Source organism: Euleptes europaea, chromosome 4, assembly GCF_029931775.1.
Source record: "Euleptes europaea isolate rEulEur1 chromosome 4, rEulEur1.hap1, whole genome shotgun sequence".
Lineage (NCBI taxonomy): Eukaryota > Metazoa > Chordata > Lepidosauria > Squamata > Sphaerodactylidae > Euleptes > Euleptes europaea.
This window is the reverse complement of record NC_079315.1, coordinates 46,198,580-46,212,989: the sequence shown is the minus strand read 5'-3', so window position 1 is coordinate 46,212,989 and position 14,410 is coordinate 46,198,580. Positions and strand designations below refer to the sequence as shown.

At 42.9% G+C, this 14,410-nt stretch overlaps 1 protein-coding gene across 1 annotated transcript in view; it reads right to left on the bottom strand.

Annotated features, from left to right (window-relative positions):
- GLIS3 (GLIS family zinc finger 3) overlaps nt 1-14,410 on the bottom strand; it is a 260,740-nt gene that overhangs the window by 165,868 nt on the left and 80,462 nt on the right. Inside the window, exon 2 of the mRNA XM_056848674.1 lies at nt 3,299-3,497. Within this exon, the coding sequence (XP_056704652.1) occupies nt 3,299-3,497 (199 nt within the window). The remainder of the gene's footprint in view (nt 1-3,298; nt 3,498-14,410) is intronic.

The window sequence follows — 14,410 nt, the reverse complement described above, 5'->3', positions numbered from 1 at the left end:
GTGATATTTTGGCTGGCAGACTGAAAGTACCGCCAGATATGAAGGAATGGCCCCCGGTAACAGTTAGTGAGATTAAGGCCTTGAGTAAGCAACAAAAAATGGGGAAAGCACCTGGTCCTGACTTAATACCAGCGAAATTGTTTAAAATTGAGCCAGATTGGTGGGCACAGTTTCTGCCCCAGTCTTTACAGATATAAACAAGATGGGAAGCATCCCTGAAGCATAGTGCAATGCAATAATTATCCCATTTATAAAAAGGGAGATCCAATGGACCTGACAAATTATTGTCCAGTAAGTTTAGTGTCCACCATTGGAAAACTTTAAACTTCAACTCTTTTTGGGAAGTTTAGAGCCTGGGTTGAAGAAAATAATATCCTTGGGCATGAGCAGGCTGTTTTGGAAAAGAACCAAGTACAATTGACCATTGACACACCCTTCAATTCTTAGCAGATAAATATACAAGCTCTGGAGAAGGCATACTGGCAGTTGCCTTTATGGATCTTAAATCAGCATTTGATATCATCTCTAGGCCCTGATTATGGGAAAAGCTAAATAAATAAGGCATTAAATCTCACCTCCTTCATCTAATACAACAGCTTTATAGCTGCCCTATTGCCCAAGTCAGGTGTGGGGAGTTGGGCCAGTTATCTGGGGTACTTTCCCTAGACAAAGGTGTTAAACAAGGGTGTATTCTTGCACCCCATTGTTTAATTTATACATTTAGACCTTGTCTTTTGAGGAATTATTTCCATCTTCCGTATTTATCCAATTGCGAAATCCCAATTATTTTATATGTGGATGATGCAGTGTTGCTGTCCAGATCAGTTGTGGGGCTCTGTAAATTGATAACAAAATTGAGGACTACTGTAACCATGAAGGTCTATCTATTAATGTAGCAAAGTCTAAGGCTCTGATATTTAGTAAAAGGAAAAGAAGGAAAATCTTCAGATGGCATATAGCAGGTCAATCTATGGAACAGGTTACTCAGTTCAAATACTTGGGAATTCATCTTGTTGCATCCCTCACATGGAAATCACATATGGACCTGGTAGGGAATAATGCTTTGAAAGTCAGGAGGACAATTGTAAAATACTTTTATACAGCAGGAGGCGAATTTGTCCCCTTGGCTTTAAAGATATATAATGCCAAGGTCTCAAATCAGTTTTTGTATGGTGTGAAAATTTTGATTGGTGTTGACTCTGAGAGGATGACTGCATTCAGCACAACTTTTTCTGATGCTTACTGGCTACTCCTAGATGCGACCTAGGCATAGTGCTGAGAGCTGAATTGGATGAATCATCAATGGAGGCTAAGGCATGGATAAAAGTATTCCTTTGTAAAGTTAAGATCTTAAAATCTGTGGGGAGGCCTACTTTACTTGGACTTGTACAGGCAGATGCACACATTAGCCAATGGGATTATTTATTGGAAAAGAAAATGAAATGTCTAGGAATTACAAATGGCACGGTAAAGACTACAGATACCAAATAAATAATTAGGCTAATCAAAATGCGAGTAAAGGAATTGGACTCTAACTGTACATTTGTTAGGGCTCGTAGGGTATGCTCAGCTTCCTTTTTGGGTATTGCCCTTCCAATGCAACTGCTGAAATATTTCTATCCCCTGACAATGCCAAAACTTAGAAGAGCTTTTACTTTGGCAAGAATGAATGTTCTTCCTTGGGCAGATATAAAAAAGGGCAGATATAAAAAAGTGCGTACTAAACTAGAGCATGTAGATGCTCACATAAAGTTGAAACTATAGAACATATGATCATGGAGTGTCCTATATTTAATGAGCTGAGGGCCATTTTGATTGATACTTTGTTTACAAAGTATTGAAAGGTCCAACGAGGCATCTGGCAGAACGAGGGTGCAGGTGACATGGCTACTACGAGATACAAATGATTCTGTTACTCTGTCTGTGGCAAAATTTATAGGGGCAATAATTAAATACTAAAAGAATAACACTAAGTAAGGCATTTTTATTCCTTCATTTCTACTGTAGATGATAGATAGATGAGAGATTGAGATTGAGATTGAGATTGAGAGAGAGAGAGAGAGAGAGAGAGAGAGAGAGAGAGAGAGAGAGAGAGAGAGAGAGAGAGAGAGAGAGAGAGAGAGAGAATTCTAGGAGTGGCCAATTAAATAGTAACATTCAAAATTCAGGGGGGAGAGAGAGAGAGAGAGAGAGAGAGAGTATGGACAGAGCTTTAAGAAGCTAGTGAGAGCTGTGGGCTGTCTGAGGAGGATTTGTCCTCAGGAGTTAAAATCAAAGAGTGTGACTTGGTATTGAAATTGGGAGCTAGCTCTGAGGGAAAAAGAGTTCTCAAAACCAGCAAGAGGGAAGTCAACTCAGGTGTATTGAGGGATCCCTAATGGGTTGAGGAGAATTATTCTCTAGAGTCCAGAGTGAACCCAGTCCAGTTTAAGGATTAAAATGGTGAAGTGATTCGTGTAGTTCCTTACTCCAGAAAACTGAAGCAACCTTGTGTTTTAAGAACTCAAGTGAAATCTGAACTAAAGCAAGCCTCTCAATGAAAACAAGTATCCAGCATTTTGAAGAGAACGTAGTTCTCATCTGAAAACAACCAATCGTACATATATTTAAGTGTGAAGTGCCTACTCTATTGGTTTATGAACAACCTATTACCATTCTGAAACCAAGTTTGCCTGTTTAAATCCTTATCCTATGTTGCCATTATTAATAAAATCTGTTGTTTTGAACTTTTACTTCACTAAGCCTTTGTGTGCCAATTTCTGACAGACATAATTTTGTTGAAAGATCATTCTCCCCCCTCCCCAATCCATGACAGCATGCTACCACAAAACGTCTATGACGTATCTAGGTCCAGCTACTTGCTACTGTTAAACAGCAACCACCACAAAAAACCAGTGTGCTGTTGTCATTCGACCCATGTTTAAATCTGGGAGACCCATGTTTAAATCTCCACTTTGCCGTGGAAGTTCACTGGGTGGCTTGGACCAGTCACGCACTCCCAACCTAACCTACCTCCCAGGGCAGTTTTGAGGATTAAATGGAGCACAGGAGAATGACATAAACTGCTTTGGGTCCCCACTGGGGAGAAAGGTGGGTTATAAATGAAGTTTATTTGGGGCTACAGGAGAAAGTGAGGTGGCCCCAGAGAATCCTTGCGGGTCCTCCACTTTTATGTGTGTATATATACATATGCACATACACACACACATGTATATATATATTCCATTTTGTATATATATATTCCATTTTATATATAACAATGTAGACTTGAAAACACTAAAGTTAAGAAACATAAGACCTTGTATCTGATGGAGGTATATTTGAGTTCGTAGCATTCTGCAAGCTAGGACTGATTTGGTTGCATGCTGTTGAGACCTGGTTTGCAGGAGGAGACAGAGGTCCCAGACGTTGAACCATCATGGGACTGTTGGTGACTATTAAGTTGTTGCAGCTGCTTTTCCCAATAGTCTTGCACCGAAAGCCATAGGTACTACCTCCTACAAATAGAGGGGTCAGATTAGATTGCAGATCATTTGTCACATGATAAAACTAGTAAATTCATAGCATGTTACACTTATTTTCCTCTATAGCACACATGAGAAAAAATCATTAGATCAGAAATCATTAAACATCTCATTTCTTGCATGCTTGTAGTTCTTGAGTGTTTTCAGTTAAGACAGTGTAAACATCACTGAACCAGCCCAAAACACTATGGTAACTTATTCAAGGAAGCAAAAGCAATGGCTTTTAATTGCAAAAGGGGGGAAAGAGCCAAGGGAATAAAGAAATGCTAAGTTTCTTAAATAAAAATGAACAAATGCTTTTTTATCCGTTTGTTGGAGGAGAGTGTTATGGATACTGTGGACTGACAAAAAAACAAATCAGTGGGTTATAGATCAAATTAAGCCTGAACTGACCCTAGAAGCTAAAATGACTAAACTGAGGCTGCCGTACTTTGGTCACATTATGAGAAGACAAGAGTCATTGGAAAAGACTATCATGCTAGGAAAAGTTAGGGCAGCAGGAAAAGAGGAAGACCCAACAAGAGATGGATTGACTCTATAAAGGAAGCCACAGTCCTCAGTTTGCAAGATCTGAGCAAGGCTGTTAAATACAGGACGTTTTGGAGGACATTGATTCATAGGGTCGCCATGAGTTGGAAGCAACTTGACGGCACTTAACACACACAAACATACTTCTGTGTGTAGTGGTTAAGTTGTCGGACTAGGATTTGGGAAACCAGGTTCAAATCCCCACTCTGCCATGGAAACTTGCTGGGTGACCTCTGGCCAGTCACACACTCTTAGCCTTGACCCTGGCAAGTATTTGCATGAGACACCACCAAGGAATACCAGGGGCGTGATGTGGAGGCAGGCAATGGCAAACCACCTCAGAATGTCTCTTGCCTTGAAAACCCTACAGGGTGGCCATAAATCAGCTGTGACTTGAAGGCAAAACAAAAAACAAAAGATGATCTGACTAAAAGTTACAAACCCAATTATTCCAATTTATAAGCAAACCAAAAATAAACTTTTGAGATTAGTTTTAATATCTTGGTATAAATTGCAAAAAAATGTTTGTCTTCCTTTTAATTTCTAATCTCAATTAACACTTGCCTTTAAGACCAATGAACATGTAATGTTTTGTAGGTATTCCTGCAGATGTTTGTATATCTGCATTAATTGCAACATCATAAGTGAAGTTGTAATTCACAGACAGATCTCATCAATGGACAGACCTATGATCTCTAGAATTATGGATCACACATGGAAGTCATATTTGTAAAACTTCTTTATATCAAAATAGAGGACAAGGTGTTTTTTTAATTTCAACATGAGATGTCTCAAACTAAACTATAATAAATCTGTCCCATACCAAGAGATTCACACTAAAATAATGACTATTAGCCAGAGTAATAATTTGTGCCATTCAAGTGGATCAATGCACAAATAAGTAAGATTGCAAATAGATTGCAAACACCCTTTTAACCCAAATCTGAAGGGAACTGCAGTAATTTCCCAGTAAACTGGCTTACAGCCCATTCATGAGCTGAAAAGGCAAAAGACCATAGGAGGTGAGGAAGAGCCTGCGCCAGCATCCAGACTCCCTGCGCCAGCACACTTACGCCACCCAGAGTGGCACGGACACGCAAACCATCCTCCCGGTGGCAGCACGGCCCAGGGACACCAGCATAGCCTTGCACCAGCATCCTGATGGCGCACTTCCTCCCAGCGGGTGTTCCCAGGCTGGTCCAGAGGAGGAGCTGCCTTTAGGTGGCCTCCTAAGCGCCCTTTGCCCTTACCTCGAGATACACCACCTTTTTTAGTTTTTTAGGTGGCGTATCCCTGTGGAACCCAATGGAGTGGTTCCACAGGCCTCAAAGGTAAGGGGGGGCTGAATCCTCCTTTGGAGGCAGTGTGGTGGCGCTGCCTCCAGCCACCAGCACAGCCGCTTCCCTTAGGAATGGGCTGTTACTATATTACAATTCTTGTGATCTGCTTCACAGTAAAATCAGGGACAATATTTAAAAGCCATTTTAATGAATAACAGATCCCTGTTTTGAAATACCACAGTGACACCAGTAGACCATTTTGCAACACATTTTGAAGAGACCAGATATATTTACAGAAAAACATAGTTTCATGATGCAGCAGTACACACAACTCTTCACCACCAGTATCCATGCCCAGCACATGGCCCTTTATCCTTTCATGTTTTTAAAAAAAGATTCAATGACTGGAATCAGAGAGTTGTAATAAATGGACAGCTCTTGCAATGCATGGAAGCAAGCAGTTGGCTCCCCCAAGGATCAGCATTGGGATGGTGTTATTTTATTCGTTCATAAATGATTTGGAATTGGGGGTGAGCAGTGCAGTGGCCAAGTCTGTGGATGATATCAAATTATTCAGGATAGTGAAAAGCAAAGCAGATTGCTAAGAGCTCCAGGAGGATCTCTCTAAATGGATGAGTAGGCAAATTGATAAATGGTCTTCTGTGGAGGTAAGTGCAAGGTGAGGCATACTGGAACAAAAAATCCCTAACTTTAAATATAGGCTGATAAAGGTCTGAACTGGCAGAGACTGGGAAAGAAAGAAATCTTGGGGCTGTAAGGGATAGTGTGATGAAAATGTCAAGTCAGTGTGCAGTAGTGGTGAAAAGGCAAACTGCACACTGGCTTGAGATGACTGGAAAAGGGTTGATAATCCCTTTAGAGGAAATTTGGGAGGCTCCCTGCTAAGCCCATGAACTTCCACCCCAAGGCCCATCCCTGATGGCACCACTTGTTAAAATATCAATTTCTGTTTCTGCTTCACACCTCATGGCTGCATCTTGGGAGATCTAATGATAATGTATAGTTTTCCTATTATGACTAGTAGAAGCCTCTAGAATAGGAATAATATGAAATCAGTGATCCTGTATTTTCCTGAAGTCTGTGAAAACCAAGTGCCAGGGTGATTGAGGAAGAGTGCAGAAAATGTATGCTCTGTTTAAAATAATGTTTTAAACAGAAAGGCTCGCTCCCCAGTAAAACGTTGTTTGAATAGCCAGTACTGTAGAAGATGATGAAGTTTAAGTTTTGGCACAGCTGGGAAAAGTTGATGCTCCAGAAGAAGAAGCCAGTTGTCATTTGATATGACTTTGCTGTGTGGAAAACTTACAAATTCTGTGTACATTTGGTGGGGGGGGGAGAGACTAATGGGGGTTGGAAAAGAGGAAATGCATAGTTTCGCTATTTAAACTTGTTTTTTTAAACACATAGTCCTGAAAAGAACAACTTTACCACAGAAACTTGGCAAATACAGAGACTTTTGCGCAAGATAAAACAATGCCACTTAAATGTTATATCAAATGTTAAATAAGAGCAACATTCATTTAACCTGGATTTTTTAAAAAATATATCCAATGACTGTGGACTTATCAGGTTTCTTTTAGAGGTTGTGACAGCATCAAAATGTTAAAATGAACATTTCAAACCACATAATTAGGCAGTTTGTACATACTTGAAACGAGTTCATTGGGAATTAAATGCCAAAATGGCAGATACGTTATCAGTGAGAGAATCTTTAATACTGGCTCATACTTTTTACAAATGTGCAATCATCTATTCACAGGAAACAGATAAATTCTACTAATTATAAGACAGGAAACAGATAAATTATTCTAAGGGGAACCAAGACACTGGAAAAGACAATAATGCTAGGAAAAGTTGAAGGCAGCATGAAAAGATGATCCAACATAAGATGGATTGACTGAATCCAGGAAGCCATGGCCCTCACTTTGCAAGACCTGAGCAAGGCTGTTAACAATAGTATGTTTGGGAGGCCATCAATTCATAGGGTCACCATAAGTCTCCCCACACAGGGAGAACTACATATTTCTAAAACTAGGACCATATCTATGTACATTTTACATTGGTATAAACCAGGGGTCGGCAAACTCATTAGTCAAAACAGCCAAATATCAACAGTACAACGATTGATATTTCTTTTGAGAGCCAAATTTCTTAAACTTAAACTATATAGGTAGGTACACTGTTTATTAACTTAATAAACTTTAATTAAAGTTTTAAGTCTTAATTAAACTATAGGTACACTGAATAAAACTTGATATCATACTTAATAGTGATCTTATTTATTGATAAAAATTAAATTGTAAGTCCCTGCCATTTCCCCCTCCCTGTCTGGTCCTTGTCTAGAGGTCTGTTCTACCGCCATAAAAGCCTATTGGTAGACCTGGCCTCCGGCTGAGTCCCGTTGGGAGGCCAGGTCTACCCATTGGCTTTCTTGGCAGTAGACCTGGCCTCCAGAGGCCCATAGAAGCCAATTGGTAGACCTGGCCTCTGAAGGGGGACTTTTTCCCCTCCTTGGAGTCCAGGTCTACCACCAAGAAAGCCAGTGGGTAGACATGGCCTCCCACTGGGACTCAGCTGGAGGCCAGGTCTACCAAAGGAAGCCCGCCCCGCCTAACAGCTGATAGGCGGGCGGGGGGGGCAGGAACTGCCGAGCCGCCTGCCCAGCAATCGCGCGGCTAGAGGGGAGGGGAGGCTTTAGCCTCCCAACCATTGAGGTCAAGGGAAAGGGGGACCTGGCCATTCTCCACGGCGGGGGGGGGAGGGAGAGACAGCGCGCCCACTCGCCTGCTCTCTCTCTCTCTCTCAGGCGCGCCGGCTCCGCAGCCCGGCTGCCGGCACAAGCAGGCACGAGAGCAGGGGCTCCGAACCAAGTTCGGAGAGCCGCACTCAACGGGCCAAAGAGCCGCATGCGGCTCGGGAGCCGCAGTTTACAGACCCCTGGTATAAACTATCTCACAACACATTACACCCATTTCAAACAGAAACAAATAACTGCACAAAAGGTAACACTATGTTTGTGTGTTAAGAACCTTTTAAATGTGTGACAGTCATGTAGAATTCAATCTCAGCTAAACATTTGTGGACTTTTTCCACATTGCCACCATCACATTTACATCAGCCCTCAGATGTCTAGTTTGGGGGGGTAGCCTAGAAACACCAACCAAAAACAATACATGTAATCTAGACTAAAGTGAGGCATGTCAAATCATATTCAAATCAATGTAACTAAATGGCTTGTCATATGGTCACGCTATACCAGTGACTGTTTTGCTATGTTTAATTCTAGCATGATCCTATACACTTCCTGTAGTTTAGTCAGAAACACAGCAGAATGTACAAGAACAGCTATCTATAGAAATGACAGACGATGCAGCAACATTGGCAAGCACACCTACACTTCCTGGCAACTCCCTTTTCCACAAATCACAACAATGTGATGGGAAAAAAGCCATTCACCACACACGGAAGATGCTAATCAATATGCAAAGATGGCAAAAACACAACAGTGATGATACCCTATTTCATAGATGACCCCTCTCACACACAATGCACAAGTACACAGCTAGGAAGAGCCCACAGTGCCTCCCTGAGGCAAACATCTCCATAGCAAAGCTAGCAGGGGTACAGCAACTGACATTAGCAACCACAGTCTCTACCAGCATTCTCTCAAAGCCCAACATAGCCAAAAGCAAAACAACAGGAAGAGTGGCAGAAGTCTGCAAGCTACCTTTTCCAAGAAAAGGCCAGGTCTAGAAAGGAAAGGAAGGCCATTCCAATCACAGCAGCCAGCCTGCTTCATAGCCCTGTGGAACCCAAAGGCACTTTCTCCCTAGGGCAGGGGTCGGCAAACTCATTAGTCAAAACAGCCAAATATCAACAGTACAACGATTGAGATTTCTTTTGAGAGCCAAATTTCTTAAACTTAAACTATATAGGTAGGTACACTGTTTATTAACTTAATAAACTTTAATTAAAGTTTTAAGTCTTAATTAAACTATAGGTACACTGAATAAAACTTGATATCATACTTAATAGTGATCTTATTTATTGATAAAAATTAAATTGTAAGTCCCTGCCATTTCCCCCTCCCCGCCTGGAGTCCTTGTCTGGAGGCCTGGTCTACCACCATAAAAGCCTATTTGTAGACCTGGCCTCCAGCAGAGTCCCGTTGGGAGGCCAGGTCTACCCATTGGCTTTCTTGGCAGTAGACCTGGCCTCCGGAGGCCCTTAGAAGCCAATTGGTAGACTTGGCCTCTGAAGGGGGACTTTTTCCCCTCCTCGGAGTCCAGGTCTACCGTCAAGAAAGCCAGTGGGTAAACATGGCCTCCCAATGGGACTCAGCCGGAGGCCAGGTCTACCAAAGGAAGCCCGCCCCGCCCAACAGCTGATAGGCGGAGGGGGGCAGGAACCGCTGAGCAGCCCACCCAGCAATCGCGCGGCTAGAGGGGAGGCTTTAGCCTCCCAACCATTGAGGGTGTCGTGGTACAGGCGAGGAGCGAGGGCTGTAAGCGTAGTCTGGGGAACAGTCCAAGGTCATTCACAGTGAAGGCAGAGTCCGAGATATCAATACAGGCAAGGGAAGTCCAAAGCGTTAGTCAGAGCCAGTCCAAGAAGTCAGGATACCAGGAATCCAATGGATAGCAGGTAAACAAGGCAGGTACTCAAGGAGGTTGGTGACAAGTTGCTTGCACGACAGCCAAGCCTAACTGATGGCTTAAATCCCTTCCCCTGCTGCTGTAGCAGCCAGCTGATGCTGATGAGGCTGAGTTCACAGGTGGTGCTTCAGCCCTGCTCTTCCTCATCACTGCTACTGGGGAGGTTCCTCTGTAAAGCCTTCAGCCTAGCACTTTGCCGTCTCTGCTGCATTGCCAGATGGACCTGTTTTCTCCTCTGCTCCAGTGGCCCTGGCGAGGCCTCTGGAGACACTGCATGTTGCAAGGTGTCAGGTCCAACTGGAGTCCTTGAGCTGGCTGGCTGCAGACATGGTGAGTCATCCCCTGACCTTCGCTGATCCTCCACTCCGGCAGGCTGTAGGCCCTGTGGTTGTTCCTGTGGGACTTCTGCCTGAGGATGTCCCTCTTCGTCAGAGGAGGTCTCTGCAGGCTGACTCATGACAGAGGGCAAGGGAAAGGGGGGCCTGGCCATTCTCCACGGCGGGGGGGGGGAGAGACAGCGCACCCGCTCTCCCGCTCTCTCTCTCTCTCTCAGGCACGCCGGCTCTGCAGCCCGGCTGCCGGCGCAAGCGGGTGCAAGAGCAGGGGCTCCGAACCAAGTTCGGAGAGCCGCACTCAATGGGCCAAAGAGCCACATGTGGCTCGGGAGCCGCAGTTTGCAGACGCCTGCCCTAGGGGAATAGTTCAACTAGAACTAAAGGTCCCACTGGGACAATATTCAAAAACTGTATAGAATATGTTTAAATTAGTATCTCTGTAAGGAAAAACAAGTTCATTGGACAGGAGACACATGGGGGCCAAAGGGCCAGGGCAAAATAAAAGACAAAATAAAAACTACTACAGCAAGCTCATGGTAAAAACCATTTTGCCCTGAACTGTATGGCCCAGGCTAACCTGATCTTGTTAGATCTCAGAAGCTAAACTGTGTCAATCTGTGAGACCACCAAGGAAGTTCAGGGTTGCTGTGCAGAGGGAGACAATGGCAAACCATCTTTGAAAGTCTCTTGCCTTGAAAACCCCAAGGGTTTGCCATAAATTGGCTGTGATTTGACAGCACTTTTCACCACCATAAGTATTTTAAATAAATAAAATTAGGAAGTGATTTACAGCTACCTAATACTCCATGAACTCATCCTGCCACACTCACCTGAGACATGGGACTTGCCAATTGGCAATCTACCTGATATTTACATTTGAAGATTCCACTTTGGGGGGAGGAGATTAAGGCAGTATTTGAGACACTACTCACCCAACCATTGCAGGGTCTTTCACTGGAATTCTTGTCTTTGGCTACTGCTCTGCTTCCTATGCCCTGGCTCTTCTCTTACAAGGAAAAATGAAACATGAATGTTTACTTAGCAATAATAGGCAAAGTTCTCCATTCCTTTCACCGGTGCATGCCGGGGCTGAGGGTTTGTTGGTAAGCTACAGCCCCTTTCTGCACAGTGTATCCCCACAGCTACAAAGTTTTGAGCAATGAAGAGTTTTTAAGCTAGTACATAGTTTCCCCACATGCCAGGGGATAGCAGAGGGCACTCTGTGGCCATGGCTGTTTCTGTGTGCAACACAACTCTCTCTTTTGTTGGGGGGGTTGGGGATTAGGATTGGGGATTGCAAGGATCCTTCTCTGACACAGCATGTTCCCTGCTTGATCTACCTGTATTTGGGGCCTTGTCCTGCAGTCCAGTAACAGAAATTACATTGAGAATTCTGGTCAGGGAATCTGTAAGAATTCTGAAGAGACAAGGGTAATTCATCTGGATTTTATTATATGTTGTTTGTTCCTGGCTGATTGTGCAAAGTGCCCACTTCAGCAAGTTTCTAGTTATGTTTTTTTAGTGGTATGCTATGAGTCTTGATGTAGGATTTTGGTTGCCTTGCTGAGTCTTACATACTCATGGTGGTGAACCTGCAGAATTAGACTAGATTCACATATCATTGGATATTGTGTTGTTGTAATTATTCATCTTCTGTATTTTCTTAAGGACAAGAAAATGTGAGTATCCTACCTTAGTCAGAATCATATTCTTCACTGGGACTATGTGGGAGAAGACAGTCACTGACTATAATATGAATGTTTCACATTATCCCCGGATTCCTTCTGAACTCTTTTTAATTCACCATGATTCTACTCTACCCGCCTTTATACACATTATACTTCTATATCCTGCTGGCATAAAGGTTCTGTAGCTTCCACTGGTGCATGAGTGTTGTTACACTGGAGCAGATTTGATATATCGGTATTTTCATTATTTTCTTCTGGTACAGAAGGATTAGCAATAATCCAATCTCTTGCCAATGAGTCAAAGTCAGAGATAGAATAATACTAAATTCCTTTGTTTTCTGTGGGACTTAGAAACAGTGTGTATGTTACAGTGGTCATTTTTTAGAATGTTTGAAACATGCTAAACAAGGGCCGTTTCCGCATCATTGACTTACTACAAATTACTGTCTTAGTCGATTTGTGTGGTTTGGCTGCACAGTCAAAATTTCTCTCCACATTTTGGCTTCTTCATCACGGTATTTACTCCTTTGCCTGTCCGCACTTTCCCCTGGGGAGCGTTGCATAATTCGTGATGCCAGGGAAGTGCAACACACTCCCCCTCCTCCTTTTTTATTTGTTTTAACTTTACACTGGCAGCCACTCTTCTGGCGACTGCTCCTCCACTCAGACCCCCACAGTCCCTGCAAGATGTTCATAAGCACAGATACATTGGGATGAGCAGAGTGAGAAGGTGGGCAGAACTTGGATCGAGCGAGCGAGCAGAGTGAGACCAAGTGAGGAACTCTCTCCACCCTGCTGCCCCCTCGTTTGAAATATGCTGAGTCCAAAACCATCGCAGAACTCATAAAATGATAACAGACCCTGTGCAAAGGAAAGGGGGGGTTTAGTACAACAACCCAATGAACCAACGTTCCTTTGGGGGGGGGAGTTTTTAAAAAGCAGAAAATGTTAGTGAGGGGAGGGGAGGGGGAAATTGGGAAGGCAGTGGGTGTGTTTTACTGATGTGGATGGGGAAACAAATACGTGTTAAAAATGTCTGCTTCCTGAGAGAAATCGTCCTGGAAGCAGTTAGAAGGGAAACATCACTGTAAAAGTGTTTGCTGAGAAGATGGCGAAACAATGTTTGCAAAATGACTACAACCTCAAATGGTAGGAGAGGAGAATGGTGTGAACAAGAATTAATATAAAGTTTCATTTAATGTTATAAAAAATTGGTGTGGAAACAGCCAAGGTTATAGCAAGTCTAGTCAGCCATTCTGCAGCCTGGATTTACTTTCCATGCAACACCAGCTTTATTCCCATGTGGTAGCACTTAGGGTTGCCAGGTGTCCAGTTTTGAACTGGACAGTCCAGTATTCTCCCATTCTGTCCAATAAATAAATTGAGAAAATACTGGACATTTTCTAATTAAGTAAGCCTGCAACCAGTGCAGTCAAGCTCCATGCATGCATTTTGTTTCCCCTGGGCCGTGACTAAGTAGCTGCACCCCCTCCCTCCACTGGTTCTCCATCTAAGCCAGGAAGGTTTCAAAAGAACCAAGTCCGCCACTCAGTGGCCAGGCTGGACACTCCCAGAGAAATCCTATTGGCTTGACAGAAGAAAGCTGGAAAGCTTTCTTTGCAGCCAACCAATAAGCTTTCCATGTTGGTTTCAGCTGACTGTGGGATTAAATGGTAGCAGGCTTGGATCTTCTAAAGTCCAGACCAGAAAGTAAATTGGCCTGGTAGGTCTTTCCGGGCAGCCTCATTTAAAATAATTTGTTAGCTGCCCAGATAAGGCACAATCCAGCCATGTTTTCTGCAGAGTCTAAAGAAGAACAGGGAGGGAAAAGATTCATGCCCTCATCAGTAGGGGGCCAAAAGCAATAATTATTGGCCAGCACAGTATCGCTGCCTCCTAACCTAGCATTAAAGGCACCTCCAATGATCAACATTGCAGAAGGCTGTTTTTGAGTTAATTGATATATAAAATACTCCACTTCCTTCCATGTTGTTTTTATCTGTGCGTGTGAGGAGTAAATGACGGTTGATACAAAGAAACTTTAACTTACTAAAGGATAGCAATGCTGCTACAGCCCAACTAGCAAAAAAAGGTATTTTCACAACATGTGCCTTCAGTTGAGTAGACACAAAAAAAACCAACCCTCCAGAGGGTCTCCCCACTTTAGAGCTTCAAATAGCATCCATAATCATGGGAAAATAATAATAATAATTATTATTATTATTAGTAGTAGTAGTAGTTTATTGTATAAGACCATAGGCCATTAAAATCTAAAACAATATAACTACAATTTTAAAATGTACAAACCACTATCATTAAAAAATACATTAAAATGCACCTGTTCAATTCTATCCAGCATTCCACAGTTTATATTTGCTT